The sequence below is a fragment of the Theobroma cacao genome, chromosome 4 (genome assembly GCF_053813885.1).
Source record: "Theobroma cacao isolate CCN51 chromosome 4, ASM5381388v1, whole genome shotgun sequence".
Lineage (NCBI taxonomy): Eukaryota > Viridiplantae > Streptophyta > Magnoliopsida > Malvales > Malvaceae > Theobroma > Theobroma cacao.
This window is the reverse complement of record NC_142642.1, coordinates 34,615,561-34,634,989: the sequence shown is the minus strand read 5'-3', so window position 1 is coordinate 34,634,989 and position 19,429 is coordinate 34,615,561. Positions and strand designations below refer to the sequence as shown.

The following is a 19,429-nucleotide window of genomic DNA, read 5'->3' as shown; positions in this document are numbered from 1 at the left end:
ATTCATGGCGAGTACAAATGAAGTACTTAAAAGGTTTATCTATTTATCTGAGCGTTGGAAACATGGAGGTTTGGAGCAAGAAAATTAAAAGAGTTCAGTATAACTTCGGATTTTAGAGATGGAGAATGCACTAACCCTGAATTTACGCTGCAAAATTACATTGAGATGGCAGTCCACCTACGATAACAAGAAGAAGATGAAGATTTTCTGCGGAACCCAATTCCCAAAAGCAACCAGGCATTGTTGTCTATCCTCTATCCGCCCATCACCGCCAGGGCCGGATGGCTCTTCTTGCAAAAACCATACCGCGCTTCTCGTTGAGACCTATCATCACCACCGGCGGCTCAAGGCCTTACTTGAGAGGCTGGAGAAGGACGACTCTTGCCCTTTGCAAATGCTTCGAGATGACGGAGATTGGACCAAGGACATCTTTTGGGTTGTCATTAGGTTTCTCAGACGTGCCTCCAGATCCAATGAAATTCTCCAGGTGCCTTTCTTTGCTCTTTCTCTGTTTTCTAATTATGTAATCCTTAAAGTTCAGGTTTTTACTAAATTTGGCCGTTAGGTTTTAAGGATGTAGTAATTTATTATGATGCTTTCTTTGAACTAAATGAAATTTCACTTTGATTGGCCTCTGAGAAATGAGATGGAAAAGGCTTGGGTTTTGAAAATGGGTGGGAAAATACAGTGAAGACTGCAGAACATGGGATGTTTTCAGTTTCCAAGCTCCATGATCTTTTTTCATCATTGAATGAGCCCTTTGAAATTTTAATACTTATGCATTTGTGGGCAGGTTTTTCATATGTGGAAGAATATAGAGAAATCAAGAATCAATGAATTGAACTATGAAAAGATTATAGGATTGTTAGGTGAAGAGGGAAGGGTGGGACAAGCAGTCCAGGCACTACGAGAAATGGGGGGATATGGTCTTAAACCTTCTTTGGAGGTTTACAATTCAATTATTCATGCTTATGCCAGGAATGGAAAGTTTGATGATGCTTTGTCTTTCCTCAATGAGATGAAAGAAATTGGTTTGGCACCGGAAACGGACACGTATGATGGGCTAATTGAAGCATATGGAAAATATAAAATGTATGATGAAATTGGTACATGCTTGAAGACGATGGAATTGGACAGGTGCCGACCTGACCATTTTACCTATAACTTGCTTATCCGTGAGTTTTCACGTGGTGGCTTGCTCCAAAGAATGGAACAAGTTTATCAAATCCTTCTCTCAAAACAGATGAATTTGCAGTCTTCTTCTTTGGTTGCAATGCTTGAGGCTTATGCAAACTTTGGGATTCTAGATAAGATGGAGAAGGTTTATAGAAAGGTTGTGAATTCGATGACTTTAAAGGAGGATACAATTAGAATATTAGCCAGTGTTTATATCAAGAACTACATGTTTTCAAGATTAGATGATTTGGGTATTGACCTTTCTTCAAGAACTGGTAGAAATGATCTTGTTTGGTGTTTGCGCCTCCTTTCTCATGCCTGTCTTTTGAGCCGAAAAGGGATGGATTCTGTTATCCTGGAGATGTGTGAAGCAAAAGCTTCATGGAATGTAACAATCTCAAATATTATCTTGCTAGCTTATATGAAGATGAAAGATTTCAAGCGCTTGAGAATTTTACTTTCTCAATTACCAAGCCATCAAGTAAGACCTGATATAATCACTATTGGAATTTTATCGGATGCTATCGAGATTGGATTTGATGGGGCTGAAGCTTTAGAGACTTGGAGAAAAATGGGCCTTCTTTACAGAACTGTAGAAATGAACACTGATCCTCTGGTTCTCATTGCATTTGGAAAGGGGCATTTTCTTAGAGATTGTGAGGAGATATATACCTCCCTTGAACCTAAAGCCAGGAAAGAGAAAAGATGGACCTATCACCACCTTATTGATTTAGTAATTAAACACAAAGCAAAGCAGCCATAGCGCAAGACAGTCTGTCAAAGTCTGGGTAAACTAACCTAAAGTGCATACAGATTTCCAAATTGTCAATAGTTGTTATACCTCGATGGAAGCATCACACTTTCTATAATGAAAACCGATAAATCTTCTCATTACTGACCAGAATTGTGGACTATGACTAGAAACATCAAGGAAACCTAATCTGAGGAGTATTCTTCATGGGATAGCCTCTATTTGTTTCTACATAACTACTGTTGCCATCTGTATCTTATGTAAAAGCAAACCTGCTGCCTTCATAATGAACAGATATGATTCAATGCCCTTGTTCACATCGTTTATGTAGAAAAAATAGTTTCCATAAGCGGATATTAATCTCCGTGCTTGTCGGCATAGTCTCTATCTCTCTCATTAATTCATCATCCATATCATGCTTAAGCTGTCCTTACTGGTATTTCAGGTGTGCTTTAGTTACTTTTTCTAAGTGCTTCTATGTTTTCTTTGAATCTTGTCGTATAAATTTCAAATAAGTTAGCTCTTGCTTTAGCCAGGCAGGTAGTAATCCTTGTTCCAGTTTCATATTACTCAATTGACATCCCCTGACAGCTGTTATTGTTACAAGTGTAGGGAACACTACTAATCCACAGTCTGCACACGGATTGTATGCTCTAGATTCATGTAAATTGCTTTTTTCTCATTGTTTCTGTCTAAAACCAGTTAAATGTAAACTTGAGGGCCTGCAAGCATGTGACATCAGTATTAATCTCCACAGCACATTGCTGTTAGGAACAGTGATGCTTAAATTCCATTAGTGGATTTGCTGAACAGTTGTAGCAGTAGCATAGCATAGGCATTGGCATTATAGTGACATTGACCTTAACAAATGTAGCAACATTCTAAGATACAAGCCATTGTATTAGGAAACATTAGTTCTGCACAATTACATTTAAAAGGAGAAACAAAATGATGTTTTTCTTTATATCCCGTGGACACTGTCATAAGGGGTAAATACAAGGATTAGGCATAATGTGCCTGTAATATGCAGAGGTGAGATGCCAATTGTGTAGATCCTGGTAATCTTGCAGAGTTGAGTGCACTGGTGAGGCTACTTCACCAGAACAAACCACCTCAAGCCATAGACTCATTATTCTTCCCATGATAAATTGTTTCCTACTCTTGAGTATCAAGTTCAAGTCCAACTGCAGTTCATTGGCAAGCAAGCCAAGGTAATGACATTCAGAGTTGCAGTAGGCGGTTGATGGACTGGAAAAGAGTTATTAGCGCAAAGATCCACCCAATTTGATTTCTAAGCTATTTCAGTTGTTGAAGTGTAGTGAACTAGTAACTTGTAAATATAAGCAGAACTTTGATTTTCCTACATTATACACACCAATGTTGAAGACAATACTACTTTTATATTTCCTTTTGGTATTTCTCTAGGGTGCTTATCCTTCAAAAGCACTCAGCTATGTTAGCTATTAGTACCTCAGATAAGAGGCCCAAAAAATATTTACATCCAAGGAAGACTGTTGACTTTGTTAAAGCTCAGCTATTACCTTCTACTGTTGAAGTGCTGAAAAACATTTCTATTTCTTCAAACAGTCTTTTGTTCCCAGAATTGGCGTCTGAAGATGACTGAGACATCATCAAGTGAATGAGATACTCACAAACTTCTCCCAAATCATCTGATGAGGAGACAATCTTCTGAACATGCTTGTCCATGAGATGTTCTTCAGTGTTGTTGTACATACGTTTTCTGCATGCCTGCAACATGAAAAGAACGTAAACATAGTATCAGGTTGTCGGGTCTTGACCAGCCAAAGCAATATACATAAAACCTGGTATTGGACAGTGTAACAATTAATGTTCTTTTTACTTCCCCAAAAAACATCGTTTTGTTTCATTTTTATTCTAGTATAGAGTGACACCAACAGTTGTGATGATCAAAAGAAAGGAGAACAGAAACTATATATAATTAGTGTTACCTGGAGCGCATGATTAAGACTGGCTATGTGCTCTGCCTTCAAGAATCCAGAATTCAGGAGAGCTCGAAATAAAAGCACCATCTCAGGGCTGACGTCCATTTTAAGGTTATCAATTATACAAGATATGGAAAGGTCATCAAACACAGTTCTCATCCACCCCGGAACCTTCTGAAGTTTTAGCAATGCAACAGTTACATGAACGGCTGGCTTGTGATAATTAATGAATGATGTTGATGCTAAGCATGGAACTGCCATAGTCATTACCATTTCCTCCACAATTAGCCTGTACCAATTACTTCTCGCAATTCCTGATTCCTGCATGTCCAGCTCTTCCCACCCTAAAATTATTGATAAGCAGAGGCAACAGTTCATTGCCACCCTAATGTCATCATAAAATACCAGACCTTCTAAGACAGTCATTATGGACATTAGTTGACCCATGAAGCATTGTAACTCCTCATGTTTCCTTTTTTTCTGATATGATATTCCGGAAAAAAGCTCTAGCAGGCAAGATGAAGCAACAAGCTTGACCATTGGAGACCCGAAATGCATCAGCCTGCACAAATCGTGCCAGTGAATGTTGATTGTAGAAAGAGGCTGCATCATATTTGGTGAATTGAGGAAAGTTTGCCAGTCCAGAACCTCTGGTAGAACAGCACGTAAGCTGACAACAAAGAAGTTAGTTTTCACAGCATGGATTTATACAGGATCATTATAAGAAGGTGCTTACCATCTTAAAGAGAAGTAGTATAACAAAAGCAAAAATATTAGATTTTCCCCAGAGCTTGTTCCTTCATCATACTCGATTAGAGCAGGCCCCCTCCCAGAGACAGCCTGGACTGTGCTGTTGATTGTAGAGATCAAGGAAGCATTACAAATTATGCTTTTTGAAGCTTCAATGAGTACTTTGTTGGAAGAATGATGCAAAATCAAGGAGAGAATGCCCACTAACAGCAAACCTTCCTGATTCCAGCCATGCTTTTTAACTGCAGGAATTAAGCTGTCTATCAACTACAAAGAGTAAAAGACCCATTAATTTCCTGAAACTGGGAGTACTCATATACAAGAAAACTTTTGACACGGTACCTTTGTAGACAATGCAAGCCAAGATTCGCCATCAGAAAGTTTTTCAGGGTGCACTGAACTTAAAATATTACATATCAGAAGTAAGATGGCCACAAGAAACTCTGAGGAAGAAGAATGTCTTGAATTATAATAAACTACCGTTAGGATTGCATTGCCTATGCCATGCAAGCATAGTTGGTCTGAGGCAGCTGGAAAGATGTTAATGACTGTTGCTATAAGATTTACTACTGCTACTATGTCATGCTTTTGGGCTCCTTCCTCAGAAAGCTGTACCAATAAACACATCAATAGTTTTGCAGCATAGTTATCTCCTGTCACAACCAACTCTGCAATTACTTGTACATCCATAATATGACTTTTATCCCCATGGATGATAATTTGGTTCCCATCTGAGCAATTTCTTCTGCAGAATTTTAGAAGTTGGTAAGATAATGGCTTGCAGATTTTCTCTTGCTGAAACAACCATCTCACTGCCACTGGGTGAATCATTGCAGAAGGCAAATCCCATTCACTTTCAGTCAGTATATGGAACAAGATCCTCTCAGCTTCCGGGCTGTGAGAGACTTCGTAGTTCACTTTTGCAAGACCTCTACATAGGCCATAAAGATTCAACACTTGCATCATTGTCAATGAATCAATGCCCCCAGAGAAGATATCTCCACTGTTAACAAGAATATATTGCTCCAGAGAAGCTAAAATCGACCGCTCACCTGCAAGCCTGTGGAAGATAGTGAGAACAGTAGGAAATGTAGGTAAAGTACAAATGTTAGTACTCCAACACTGAGATGAAACCAGGCTGCTCATTTACCTGTCATCATGTAGGCAACTGACATGTAGAAGCAGCAAAATTGCAGCTTGACAAGAAGACAAATCTAAATCATGGGAGTTCTTCTGCCCAAGTAGAAATAGCAAGTCAATAGGATCAGATGGAAGAAATAAAGCAGCATTTCTAACAGGTTGTCCGGCTTGATTTCCCAAAAGAATATCCACAAGGGAACTGAGCATTAGATATACTCTCCACTTCATCTTTTCGGTGGGAAATAGTCCTAGACACCCGAATGAGAAACTGAACCAAGAGGATGAAAATAGGACTTTGGCAAGTTCTGTTGCTTCGGTGTCAGGATTCTGAAGCAGTATAAAATGGAATGTTTCTAATACCCCCAGGACAGTGTCCTCATCAATTTCATTAATAGCCATGGCAAACCAAGGTAATATATGTGATGTACATAAGTCCACAGTATAATTTCGCAGTTCCAAGTGGCTAGACTTGTTTGCAGTGAACTCTTCATTAGTGTATGAATATGCTTCTTTAAGAAGGTATAAAGAATGCAAGAGTTGACCTGGATCTTTCTCAAGACTAGTTAAAACAGCATGTTTTAATGATTCCTGAAGTAATGCTGCCAGACTTGAAGCCCCTTGAGAAGATGGGATTCTCAAAAGAACTACAAAAATAGAACAAACCAATAGGAATGTCTCTGGGTTCATGCCAATTTCTCCACCTCTATGCCTTTCAAGCATCCTTGACAAAATAAGAGCTAATTCTTCAATGTTAGAGGTTGATGCTATTCCAGGGCAATCAGAGACACAGTTCTGTATGAGCTTTAGTGTGTGAGTTTGAGCAGGGTGGAAAGGAACTTCAGCCACAAAACGGAGCACTGGAATCAGAGTTGGAAAACCAATAACAAGCCTTTGTCTGAAGGCCTGCTCAGTACTTGGAAAGAGATTTAGAACCTTCAGACAAGAGTAGACCACTGGATCCTTACATTCTGTTCAACACGAATAGAAGTTCGTTACTGCAAAAGACTCTCAGCATGATATACTTATCATACATATGAACATAAATATGCATGCACATGTGTATGTCTGTGTACAAACATAAGCACCATCCACACATAATAAATGCATGTAAAATTTCATGATGAGCACTCATTAACTAAGTTAATAGATAATATTAGAGTTTGAAAAAAAAAAGAAAATGAAAAACTGCTGTCATAATGATTTTCCTGAACAGAATTAGATCATAGAAATTTTTAGGTGATTTAAAACAGAATGTTACAAGAAGCTTCAAAAACTAAAACTACTGATCTTAATTTGTATGGAGGAGCTTATGAAAGCAGCATTTTGTTCTGACTCTGAGGAAAGTTGAATATCTTTCACCTATTTAGATTTTGTTAACTTGCCTGATAATCTTAATATCTCAAACAAATAATCCACAATATTTTCTTCTACCAAAATCTGAATCTGTTTGGCAGAAGCATCCCCACATGACAGGTAGTGGAAAATGAGGAGCAGTGTGCTGATTTGCACTTGGCTGTCTGATGAAAGCAGGGGGCCTTTGATGGCCTCAGCAAACAATAAACTCAATGGGGGTTCATCTAGTCCATCTTCTGTTGTTTGAATGAAGTTGTCTGCTTCATCGGACCTCATACTGCTTATTTCATTACCATGTCCATTTCCAAACAATCCATTTTGTGCTAAGAGCATTAAAAAAGCTACAAAAGTAAGATTGCAAATTGTTAGTCTGAGAAGATATATTATGATGATGACCATGATGAAGTGCAGCTGCTTGGATGAAAACGGCCTTACTTGGCAGTATGAGTGCTCAGTACATGAGCTCACGCACACACCCAGTACATTTTTTATAAAGACCTCAATGGAAACCATGATACGCACAATGAAACAATAAACTAGACTGGAGGCAATCATCATTGAATTACGTCAACTAGATTTACATAAAAGACTTGCCTATCATGGAATGTGACAAAATTTATACTTCCATGTTGCTTCCTGTGGGCTAAGCTTTGTGCAAAAAATATCGGTTTTTCTTGACATGAAATTTTGAAAAAATTAAATGAATCAGTAAACTAAAGTAGATTACAAACCTACACCATTCAATCGTACATCATCTCTTTGGGTTTTCAGAAGGGCTTCCATTGACAGACGCAACAGACTAGGACAAAAAGCCTGAAGAACATCTGCTCCTACACAATCTTTAGATGTATATGCATGAAGGGATAGCTGGTACAGAACAAAAAGAATCTCCCCTCGGATTTCATCACTGTAGTACGAAACAACCATGTAAAGAACCACTATCCAGATTAGAAACATAAAACTGTTATATCCAGTCTGCTTTGTTTGTTACCTTGGCAATTGAAGACCTGCCACCAAATTGGATACTAAAGCGACTTTGTCTCTGATGTGCATACAGGGTTCAGCTGCTTGACAGTTCAAGAGAACCCCTAAGCAGTGAAGCTGGAATTTAAGATAACCAGACACGGTGATCAATCAGTTGTTTACCTACAGGAAAACCTTTACACCTCACATTCTATATTACCTTTCATTTTCTCAACCATGCATTAAGATTAGGCTCAAAATACTACCCAAAATCATCCTAAAAGAGCCTACTACAACTTCATACCCCAGTTCAATTTGCATTGTTCTCATTCATTTCAACATTATCAAAATCTTACGCTCCATTTCTAGCAAAAATTAAGAAGTATATCACCGCATTAAATCACAAAAAAGAGGTAAATTTCTAGCTATTCTTGCTTAGGCTTCATTTTCCTTATCATTCAAACCGAGCGACAACGGAAACAACCATCAAAATGTACACTTACCAGATAAAGCTGCCTCCGGCTCCACGCCAACGTGCCAGAAGATAGTTGTTCGGCCACTTGCGTGACGAAATCGGCAGTCACAGAGGCATTAGCAGACGCGCAAAGGGCGGTGATTATATCGATGAGTTGTTGAGCGATGGGATCGTCGTCGAAGGAAGAGAGGGCGTGGAGGAGAGGGGAGATAAGGAAGTGAGGATGGAAGGAAAGGAGGGAGTTGAGAAAAAGAGGTTGGGAGAGAGCGTGGGAGAGTTGGGAGAGAGCGTAGGAGACGTGGAGGGTAGGAGCGCATGGGTTGGAGATGAGGTTGGAGAAGCAGAGGAGGCAGATTGAGCCGCCTTGTTGGGTCCGGAGACAGAGCGTGGTTCTGTGGCCTTGCGAACATTGGATTACCGCTGGTTCTTGATCCACACAGAATGAGACGTCTGGTTCTTGTGAATCTTCCAACATCATTGCGCAGGGAGGAAGAGAGCAGCTGATTTTGAATTTGAGCGGGAATGGGAATTTTTTTCATATTTATATATATATATATATATATATATATATATATAGATATATTCTAAAATTCTTTTTATTGCTCCTTTTTCTTTTTATTATTTTCCTCTTATTTTGGGGTTTGTGGGCTAGCATAAATCTAGCCATGCCATGCCCGCATTCGATCGTCAATGCGAAAAAAAGAACAATTTTCTTTTTTCTTTATATCTTAAATTTACAAAAAGAACTCAAAATTAAGAAAACTGAAAGAAAATTTTGTCAGGCAAATTGCGAACAAATGATTGAGTAATTTAAATTTGGGAATGGTTTTTCAATAATATGATTCTGCTAATAATTATAAAGGATCTGGTTAAGAAAACGTAAATAACTTACTGATCACATACCGTTCAAGAATTAATCACATCTAAAAGTCCTTGCGTTCATCGCAGCTAAAACAGGGCTGCGGCGTTTCACTCTTCATTGGCTTTTTCTCTTCGGTTTCTTCGTTTTCCTTCTACTCGACGGATGCCTCGTTCAGCAGCTCTGCTCCTTGACCAATTCTATTTTGGTGGCATCTTGGTGCTTGAATTTCAGCATTTAATTGCGACTAAATATGAACACTTGTTTGCAATGGATGTAAGCCTTGATTCCTTCCTTTTCTTTCATATTATTTCTTGGGTTTTTTTTTTCTCCCTTCTTTTCTCTTCTGGGTTTCTCAATTCAAATACATAGAATACAAATAAATAGTACTAATATAGTACCTACATTACCAACATTATGCCTGTTTCTTAATTCACTTTGTCATTTGGTTTGTTACCACCACCATGTAGAAAGCGACGAACATTGCAAATGAATTAAAATAAACCTAAATAGAAACATGATCAAACACAAGTCCTGATTTGATTTCATCGGCTTCTGGCTTTACCAAACCAACAAGAGTTTGAGGGGAAATTTAGAATCACATGACTAACAAAAACAAATTAAAGCTAAGTCGGATAAATTAGAACACTTTGAATTTTCAAGTGTGGGCTGAAACAAACAAAACAAAATGACCCATATTCATCAACTTCTCAACCTAAGTGTCTTAACCCCAATGACTATATGACCTGAAATTCAGTACACAAGCACATGACCTGTGACCTCAGTGAAATAAAAAAGAGAACTTTCTGTCAAATATATTCCTAACTGGCCCCGCTACTGAAACAGGGATCCTCCAACTTACATTCTCATCATACCTTCCTTTCCCTATAAATGTAAAAACTCAACTGACCTCTTGTTGCGTCCCTTATTCTTTCAAGGAAGCAAAATACCTCCCAGGCAACCCCCCCGCACCCCCCAAAGAATGATATGTGCTATCCTTATTTCTCAAATATTGTGGGGTCCGACCTCTCATTCATAAAATTGATGGAAAGAAAGGAAAATAACCGAATGGAATTGAGGATGTATGACAGGATACAGAACTCACACTGAGGGAATTCCCCATACCAAAAACCCATGTCTTTCAACCATTTTCTACAATCAAGATTGCACAGCCAACCTCTGAAGATGCTCAAAGAAGACTTGTAAGCTTACATCATCTGTAAAGATCACATCTGATCCAGCAGCTATATCGTTTGCATTATTGTATGTTGCTGAAGGGTTCAACTTTGCCAATAAAAATCGTGCCTGCAAAAGGAATAAAAAATAAGCCCCTTGGTAAAATAACAATTCAAGAGTACCACTTTAAGCCTCTAAAGTAAAACCGCTTTGGGAAGTAACAGAAGGGGGCTGGAGAGAGGGGGTGTTGTGTCACCGAATACCAGAAGCTCCAGTCATGGACCCAGAAGTGGCAAAACCACAAGCATGGCACCCCCTCCTTTATTGTGGATTTGATTTTCCACGAGTGCCTCTTAAGTACACCAAAAAAGGCAATATTCTAACTGAAGGACAGGGATAGCTCAAGCCAGCCTTGCCTTTCAAAATCATTATCATGTAGAATAAATTTGCATAATGATATTTCAAACTTGAAAACACAATCCATAGGCCAAAGAAAAAACAAACAGTTCATAAGGTACCTAATCTACTGCTAACCTATTCAAACTTCACAATAAATATGAAACAGCAATAAAATAAGGATATATTAACATGATCATATGCTGATATAAAACTGTAATATCGGACTAAAGAAAAAGGTAGAGATGAACATCAAACTAGATTAACAGAAGAATATAATGATGGTATCATATCAGTGGGAAGTAAATGATATCAAAGCTAAATCCGCAGAATGTACTATGAACCAGAGATGCTGAATTATCGAGCTAAATCGATGTAGCAATAAAACAAATCTGCACTGGCAACATTCGGTAACATTTATCAAGCTTTTGAGAATTTGGTGCAAAGAGTTCACAGCAAAGACAAACTAGATGCAACTGCACCCTGGGTTTAAAATTAAATTGGGAGGACTGGGAATTCAACTTTGAACACACATTCGGTGGTGTGGCCTATTGCCTCAGCCATAGACCTACAAGCACCCTAATCTTATATCAGACAGAGAGACACAATTCCACATAACTACTCAATTTTAACTACAACAATTGGTTAGTTTCATCATTAAATAATACTACAATTTTCTACTTTTCCAGTAATTTCCAGAATTTAACAAATTACTGTTTGGTAGGTTTAGTATCATTTTATTTATTTGCTTATTCATTTTGCATGTTATTCATACTAATTGATCCAAAACACATCTAAAAACTCTACTCAATTTTCTTATAAATTGTGTTGCAAAATTTAATAATAATTCACTTACTGAAGCAATAAATTATACTAGCAACTATTTAAAATTGATGAAATGTAATTCAAAGGTAAATCAAGGACACATTTTTATATCTCCAAAAAAATATGTAAAAGAATTCGGTCTTAATGAAATATACTAACCTGGGATCCATGCTGATCACATACAACCAATCTCGGGACAGGGAAGCGTTCCCGAATAATCACTAGGGCATCATCCTGGGGTGCTTGCAAAAGCTGTGCAAATGCCTATTGAAAAAAATCAAGCTTTAAACAACAGAATCATTAACTGTATGAACATAGAAATGGGGTAGTAAACACTGGAATTTAAGCAGCATTAGAAACTCCATTGAGGAACGGGCAAATTCCCAACAATCCAAGAAAATACTGCAATTTGGAGCTCAACATATAATGGACGTTGCAAAACAAACATGCCATTACCATATATCTCACCCTAGGAAAAAGGCGCCATGTTCCTCAATAAGACAGATTGTCAGTCTCCAGAATAAAAGAAGTGAGTAAGAAGAAGAGGCACATCACATAGAAGAAAGTTAAAGTTCAAAACCAGCTACTAGGTTATAACTTATAAGCCAAAACATGAGATCGGAAAAAGCCAAAGCAAATAGAAATATGATCAATGGAAAGTTCTTAAGCCAGTCGCTCAGGCTTTTAGAAGAATAAGGAGACCAATTAAACAAGGTTAAATAAAGCCAATAGCCTAGTAAACAACATATCTTATTGGCATCCCCTTCCTATAGCTTATTAGAGTAAGCTTTGCCAAATAAACATAAAATAGCAATTATTTAGCTTTTAAAAATGCAGAAGCATTATAAAGTATGCATAAAACACTTCACTAATCCTATAAACTGGTCCAATATATGATGCCAGGAATCATTTCAACAAGCACAACAATGCACCAGCCTTCCCCAGAGCATACTCAATTATAGGAATCAGAGAGGTAGCAGATTATTATGATTAACGTCCATGGGGCATGCTTAATCCAAGTCACTTGCGCACATTACAAATACATAACCATTTTAAATAAATCTTTACATCAAAACTCTAGATTAAGATATTATGAACAAAATGAACATACCTGGTGTTCAGGCTGATTCTGGTAACCCATGTTCCGCCACTGTGCTATTGTCATACCATGGAAAACAACAATACTAAAATATGAATCCAGCAAGAGAATACGATCAGCTGAAATGGAAGCCACATCCAATAACGCTGGTTGGGGCAGCGAATTGAATGAATATGATATTAATGATGGTTGGATCATAACAGCTGCATTTGTAATATTTTCCCTGTTTAATAACATGCGGAAATAGGCAGTTTCATCTGGACTGTTATTAAAAACCTGTCATAAAAAAGGAAAGAAAGAAAAGCCATGTATGAACATAGGTCAATTAGTTAAATATTTTTAAAAAAGCAGGAAATTAGAAAAAAGAAACAGTTACCTGTACAAATTGTGACCGCCGCAGATTAAACATAAACTGAGGAAACAATGAAAAACAAGGATTTAATGTAAAAGATGATGGATCATCCTTCCGATAGTCACCAAATTTGGAACAAAGTCGAATGAGATTCCGATCTAACCACCGTGTAGCATCAAAGCCCTCCTAAATGAAACAAAAATCCATAATTAGGCGAGGGGTTAAGCAATTAATAAAAAAGTGATTACTTGCAAGAGTTAAAACGTGGTATTCTATTGGCAAGGAGCCAGCAATTAATAGATAGAAAATATAAGAAGGGGGGAAGGTTGAGCTAGGAGAAAAGCAAGGAGAGAGAACTGCTAACCAGTAGGCAAAGTATTAAGAGTTCTTATGCGTAATATGAATAGAGAACGAGAGTAGAAATTATTAGATAAGCAATAGCATAGTGACCTAAGCAGCAGGTATTAGCTGAATAAATTATAGGTTAACAGTGTAGTGTCATCCAAACAAGATATACAACAAATGGTAGACAATTGAATGGAAGACTTTTTCAATTACCTCTGTCTCCATTTTCAGGGAAGTTATTCTTGCCATTACAACAGCTGCAGTCTCTTGATCAAAACCTTGTACTAGTTCCTGCAACGGTACAAAGTTCGTATAAATAATTCCAACAAACACAATCAATCATATGACTATTAGAGGATCCAGACCAAGACACACTTGGCAGTGACATTTATACACATCACCTAACCTGCCACGTTGGGGAAAAAACTCCTCTTAAATACAACCAAATGAGACATTTCACAAAACACAAAATGGGATGAGATCCAGAAATGAAAATGATAGCTTAGCTGTTATTTCGACAATTACAAACAACCAAAAGTACAAAAATGATCAAATATAAACTAACCTCTGCACTAACAGCACTGTCTACCCATCTTCTTGTTACAGTTGTAACTCGAAGCATTGTTTTACCTTCAGGGTTTTGATAACTGCAATTACATAAACATCACAATCAAATTAGCAAAAAAACAAAGTAAAGAAACAAATCAAACATTATTTCCAGGTAATAAAGAGGACCCTTTTGATTAGTTCATGTCACAAACCTTGTCAGAAACTGCAAATAGAGCTGTGGATTTGCAGCTCCTGGAACATTTGATCGCTCAGTTGATGAAAGATCAAATAAAACCGTCAAGCAAGTACTCTTGTCAAGGCCACACATTTTCCACACTGTAGTGTTTCCCTCCCCAATGACTGTGTCGGCAACATTAGGTCCTTTCTGCAACAATCACAGTAATCAGCTTAAACCCCCATAAATTCAAGTTAACTAAGTGTACAGTTTAGAGTGAGAGGTGTTATTAAATTGTTAAATAGTCCAACCTTCTCCAAAGATGTGCAAGGTCCAATGACCCCCTGAATCTTGATGTCTTTTGAACAGTTGATCTCGAGCATGCCACTAGAAAGAAAGATAAAAAATGAGCTTAAAATGAGTTTGAAATTGATACTACAGCCTAAAATAGTTGATATTTCAGGGTGCTCCAAACTATGCCATAGCCAATCATAAGTAACAGATAATGCATGTGGAGTTGTGGACACAAAAACTTAACCCAAAGCAAAACCAAATAAATTATTTCATGGGTACCCCATGTTATGGAGAGAAGTCATTTATGCCACATGGTAATGCTTACACCACTGTCAATAACACAAGCACTCACATTTGCAACACTTAGAAAAACCTATAAAACCAACAGAGTAATGCCAACACAGAAATACTAGTGTTTAATCATTTTCATAGATACAGCTTGTGCAATTTGATAAATTTGTCCTCTGCTTTCAGCAGTAAAGCAAGGGCAGCAAACTTTTATGTCAAAAATTTACTTTCTCTAACAGCAGCACTACCTAGTGCAGAATGATATCCCAACTAAGTTAAAGGTGAACCGGGTGGTTGGTGCATCCAGAACTTAAGCAAATAACACAAGGACAACTAGAACTGGAATAAAAATGAAAGTTTACCAATTAATGATGCAACTAAATACTTATTTATCAACGCTCAAGGATAAGAGAAGAAAAACGTAAACTTAAAAAGTTGAACAAGAACAAAAACATTGGTATGGTAACAAGAACTAACTTAAAACATAGGCCAAGAGACTGTTCCCCATCCTCAAACACACGCTTGAAAGAGTCTTTGAATACAGAATGACCAAAACTTTCAGCTAGAACAACAAGGCCACCTGTTCTTTCAACTGCAACTTTCATTTCAGCAACCCCAACCTGAGAACACATGAAAACCCATAACATGATTACGTACAGTTTACATTGTGAAGATTATTAATGTCTGAAATTATTAGCATTAAAATAAAATGTTTACAACACTGGTTAATGGAATAACCATTAGCATCCACAGTTGTTTATAACATAAAACATCTACACACAAGCCACCAATCAAATAAACAGTGAATTTTATATGCAAGTGAGAAAGAGAGAGATGGTCTATAAAGTAAGAATTACATATTGGGTTGTTCAATTTTCCAAATATAATTTACGGCCCTTATATCTAATCAGCTTCAGCAGTGTCATCAATGCTTTAGTTTAATCCATGGGACTAATTAGAAGCCATAAAAGAACCAAAAATTTGTCAATTAAATCAATGTCCTTATTAAGAGAGTGATACAACTTCTAACTAGTTCGGACAGAACATGAAAGCAGACACATTATAGTTATCACTTGAGCATATAGAAGCAAACCAACCAAGATCTGTCATAGAAACAGATTTCTGAACAACAAAAAGAGTTTAAATATCATTAGAGAACCTAAAAGGTTGCCAAGACAAACCTGATCAAGTGCAGATGCAAAAAGGTCTAGTACATGACCCTGGCTAACCAGCTGTTTCGCAAGACTATCATAAAATTTGACTGCTTTCTTAAAATATGGGGAAGCATCTTTGTCAAGATCTTTATGGGAACGTACAGGATCTGACAAGTCTTTCGATACAATCTGCAAAAATCATATAATTAATTATCATCTTGATGACAACCAAGAATGTCAATACAAATTTAACAAGAAGCATTTCTCAAATTAAAGTTGTTTACTTAATCTCTATTTTCTCAGTTAAATCATTGTTGCACTTGCATTATTCCTACCAGTAAAAAGTATTCAAGGACACACATCTCACACAAACAAACAGTAAAGATTAAGGCAATTAGCAGTACAATGTCCATCTTCTATGACACACTACAAATTACATGAAATTTTGCCAAGAACTCTGGAGACAGAATGAAGGCACTTATCAGGAATAATGTTTATGAAATAGGGTTTCTCCTAGTAACATAAATGCACCGACATTTAATGCTAATCAAACAAAAACCTAAACATGGCCCCATTTCCTATTAAAACGAGCTCCAGTCATTGTTTCTCATGTGCTTCGGTTTAATTTGCCTCCAATTCTTATCAAATACCATCCCCAAAGAAACATGGGGCATAATGTAATATAATATTTTCAAAAAAAGGTTGTAACCACAGAGAAAAGTAAAATGGACGGACATTAGTGATGTAACAGTGAATAGAACTTTCAGGGTTGCAGCAAAAATAAAGGTCATACTGATAGTAACAAACCATATCCATCTCAGCCATGACATATTATCCATATGCAACATCCATACCTATACTTCACATGACAACACGAATGATAAATGCCTTACTATTGGCTATTTAAATTTGGTATGTATCATATAATTGTGGAATAGGTAAGAATTCAAAAGCCAAACAAAGAATTTAATGGCAATACCGTGCCCGGTCCTTCAGTACATGGACCACCAACCAAAGCAACAATCCTAGCACCAGTACCAGGCAAGCAAGCTCCAAGCAATCCTGCTGCAACACTCAAGGCCACTCCAGTGCACCTGGACGCCCTGTGCCCTGGTTGTACAGGCCATTGATCCGTTTGCAACTCATCCAACAACTACAATCAAATCAACCAACGACTTAATAGAAAAATTCAAACATATAGCAAATGAATTCCCACGACAAATAAATCAAAACGCACCGAATTGAGCGTGTATTCGCAATCTGACGCGGGCAATAAAAACCGGTTAACGCCGGTATTTGTGTACCCATTTTGCAGGCCTTTTGGATACCCAGGGGTTGGCCGCCGCCCAGCAACACCGAGGCCCAACTGCTCTAAAACCTGCTCCTTGGAAATCTCCTTGCTACCCCTGAAAACATAGACCTTCGACATATCCTGGAAACCCAATTCGTGGACCTGCGCCTGAGTGCCAAACGAAACAAACCCGACAAGCGCGTGTTCCGGCAACAACCCAATCGCCTGATTCATCGCCGATTTAACAAACGCCAGCTCTTCCTCGATCATGCACGTGTCCAACACGAACACAAAAACCGGCGGCAATTGAGGTGCACCGGAAGGGTTGTGTGGATCGGGATTCGCTTGGAGCGTGTATTGCACGGTGGTATATTGCGGGTAGAGTTCGCAAGGGAGGTTGGTTTCGGAGATCATGGCGTAGTGAGGCGGAAAATGGTTACGCTGGTAACAGAACGGGCAGATCCAGATCTTGGCCGTGAAGTCAACGCGGGCGAAGGCGTTAAGCGCGGCGGAACAGGTCTTGCATCGTAGCGGAGCGTAAGGGAGGGTGGGGATGTCCGGGTTAGGGCGGATCGGAGCGATTGAAGCAGCCAACGGAATCACGCACTTGCTGGCTTCGACTTTGGTGCGTGGCCAAACGTTCCACGTCATCCGTACGGCGTCTACCCCTTCGGGATCCGTGTTCGCCATTTCCGACATGTTTGCAATTTATTTGAAAAAATTAAAACTTGTTTTTTTTTTGTTTTTGTTTTTTTTTTTTGGGATAGATTTGATTAGTAATTTAGGAATTGAATGAGAATTCTGGGTTTTTTTTCCCTTTTTTTGTTTTTTTTTTTCTGATTTTTGGGCGACCCCCAGGAGAAACTGGAGCGAAAGGGGTCACCGAGAGACAAGAGAACGGAGGAGTTGGTTTTTTTTTTTTTTTCCAAAGGAAAATTGAGAAAAGGGTTTGAGCTAAAATATGGGTATTTAAGGGGAAGAGGCCGAGGCCCTCGATGAAAGATTTGCTACAACGGGAGGCTATATGCGCTTTCTATTCACATGTACCGATGCCATTGGACTTCCTGTTGTTTAATTTTAGTACCCAACACAAAAAACCTCTCTCTCACTTTGTGCTTCAAGATTCAACAATCATTCTTGTCATTGAATAGTTGCTTAAGTTTAGCATTTTTTTTCTTTTGCATTTTGTCATTATATACAAACAGATTAATAAGTCAACATATAATTTTCACCAAAACTTAATTGATAGCTCTGCAAGACATCGGTATAGGCAAAGGAATGAGCAAGTTACCCTAGCTTTAGTCGGAATGATTGTAGAAAAAGATGGGTGGTCAAAATTCATGGAGAATGATTTGGACATATAAAGAGGAGACATTCGATTGGATTTGTTAAGGCTATGTGATTTAACGGAGAATGTCTTGTCTCTAGCTGGTTGAGACACTCGCCATGAAAGCAAAAGTCCAAGCTGCTCCATGCTTTGTTATGACTTACTGCAATATGATTAGCAAGAGCTGGGTAGAAAAATATCCAGTGGGAGGATTTGGCTCAGAGCAAGGATGCAGAATGTATGGGATTCCCATAAACAAAATAATTCAACACAACTCTATGACAAAGAAAGGAGATGGGGGGGTCTTTGCTGTCAAACCTTGTGCAGCCCAGCCAAGACCAATGGCAAACCCCCCAACCCCCAATAACTACATACACTTTAAAAAATAAAATACTGATACTTGTTTTATTTATGGAACCGCCAAAAGCTGGTTGGAGAATGGTTCTGGTTTGCAGACTCGACACCCAAGCTTCGTGGTTTGGGCCCTCTAAGGTTTGTTGTGTAGTTCTATTTTTGAAGAAGAGGCCTTGGTTCTACTCAAAAAGAGTTCAGTTGGCATTGCATGACTTAAAAAGATGACAATCAGAAAATTCCTTGGAAAGGTTGACCCTTTACTTAAGGCTACAAGCATTTTGAGTAATCTTTAATGCTTCTTCTACGTTCAATCGCATAATTAATCAAAGCCAGCAAAGTTTTAGCACTTTCAGGTTGGAGAGATACAAGAGAA

At 38.1% G+C, this 19,429-nt stretch overlaps 3 protein-coding genes across 3 annotated transcripts; 1 reads left to right on the top strand and 2 right to left on the bottom strand.

Annotated features, from left to right (window-relative positions):
* The first annotated feature begins 25 nt into the window (after nucleotides 1-25).
* On the top strand, nucleotides 26-2,244 carry LOC18602608 (Pentatricopeptide repeat (PPR) superfamily protein). Its single transcript, XM_007034106.3, has 2 exons — nucleotides 26-487; nucleotides 794-2,244. The coding sequence occupies exons 1-2, from the start codon at nucleotides 119-121 to the stop codon at nucleotides 1,937-1,939; spliced, it is 1,515 nt and encodes a 504-aa protein (XP_007034168.2). The 5' UTR covers nucleotides 26-118; the 3' UTR covers nucleotides 1,940-2,244.
* Nucleotides 2,245-2,795: 551 nt separating this feature from the next.
* Nucleotides 2,796-9,050, bottom strand: PRD1 (putative recombination initiation defect 1). Its single transcript, XM_007034105.3, has 9 exons — nucleotides 8,601-9,050; nucleotides 8,126-8,235; nucleotides 7,866-8,041; nucleotides 7,164-7,475; nucleotides 5,792-6,749; nucleotides 4,984-5,701; nucleotides 4,628-4,908; nucleotides 3,898-4,561; nucleotides 2,796-3,676 (listed from the first exon to the last, which is right to left on the bottom strand). The coding sequence occupies exons 1-9, from the start codon at nucleotides 9,048-9,050 to the stop codon at nucleotides 3,458-3,460; spliced, it is 3,888 nt and encodes a 1,295-aa protein (XP_007034167.2). The 3' UTR covers nucleotides 2,796-3,457.
* An 899-nt stretch (nucleotides 9,051-9,949) lies between these two features.
* Nucleotides 9,950-18,497, bottom strand: LOC18602606 (Sec23/Sec24 protein transport family protein). Its single transcript, XM_007034104.3, has 12 exons — nucleotides 17,322-18,497; nucleotides 17,064-17,237; nucleotides 16,112-16,273; nucleotides 15,408-15,550; nucleotides 14,660-14,735; nucleotides 14,386-14,558; nucleotides 14,190-14,271; nucleotides 13,838-13,915; nucleotides 13,304-13,465; nucleotides 12,940-13,203; nucleotides 11,988-12,092; nucleotides 9,950-10,736 (listed from the first exon to the last, which is right to left on the bottom strand). Exons 1-12 carry the CDS (start codon nucleotides 18,072-18,074, stop codon nucleotides 10,590-10,592), a joined length of 2,319 nt encoding a protein of 772 aa, XP_007034166.1. The 5' UTR covers nucleotides 18,075-18,497; the 3' UTR covers nucleotides 9,950-10,589.
* Between the last annotated feature and the right edge of the window lie 932 nt (nucleotides 18,498-19,429).

Coding starts and splice junctions, on each gene's coding strand:
- LOC18602606 (XM_007034104.3), bottom strand. CDS start 18,074: ATGTCGGAAATGGCGAACACGGATCCCGAAGGGGTAGACGCCGTACGG. Junction 13,916..14,189: donor ACAGTGCTGTTAGTGCAGAG/GTTAGTTTATAT, acceptor GTACCGTTGCAG/GAACTAGTACAAGGTTTTGA. Junction 13,204..13,303: donor GGCGGTCACAATTTGTACAG/GTAACTGTTTCT, acceptor TTTTTATGACAG/GTTTTTAATAACAGTCCAGA.
- LOC18602608 (XM_007034106.3), top strand. CDS start 119: ATGGAGAATGCACTAACCCTGAATTTACGCTGCAAAATTACATTGAGA. Junction 488..793: donor GATCCAATGAAATTCTCCAG/GTGCCTTTCTTT, acceptor ATTTGTGGGCAG/GTTTTTCATATGTGGAAGAA.
- PRD1 (XM_007034105.3), bottom strand. CDS start 9,050: ATGATGTTGGAAGATTCACAAGAACCAGACGTCTCATTCTGTGTGGAT. Junction 8,236..8,600: donor GCCGGAGGCAGCTTTATCTG/GTAAGTGTACAT, acceptor CTTAAATTCCAG/CTTCACTGCTTAGGGGTTCT. Junction 5,702..5,791: donor AGTTGCCTACATGATGACAG/GTAAATGAGCAG, acceptor TATCTTCCACAG/GCTTGCAGGTGAGCGGTCGA.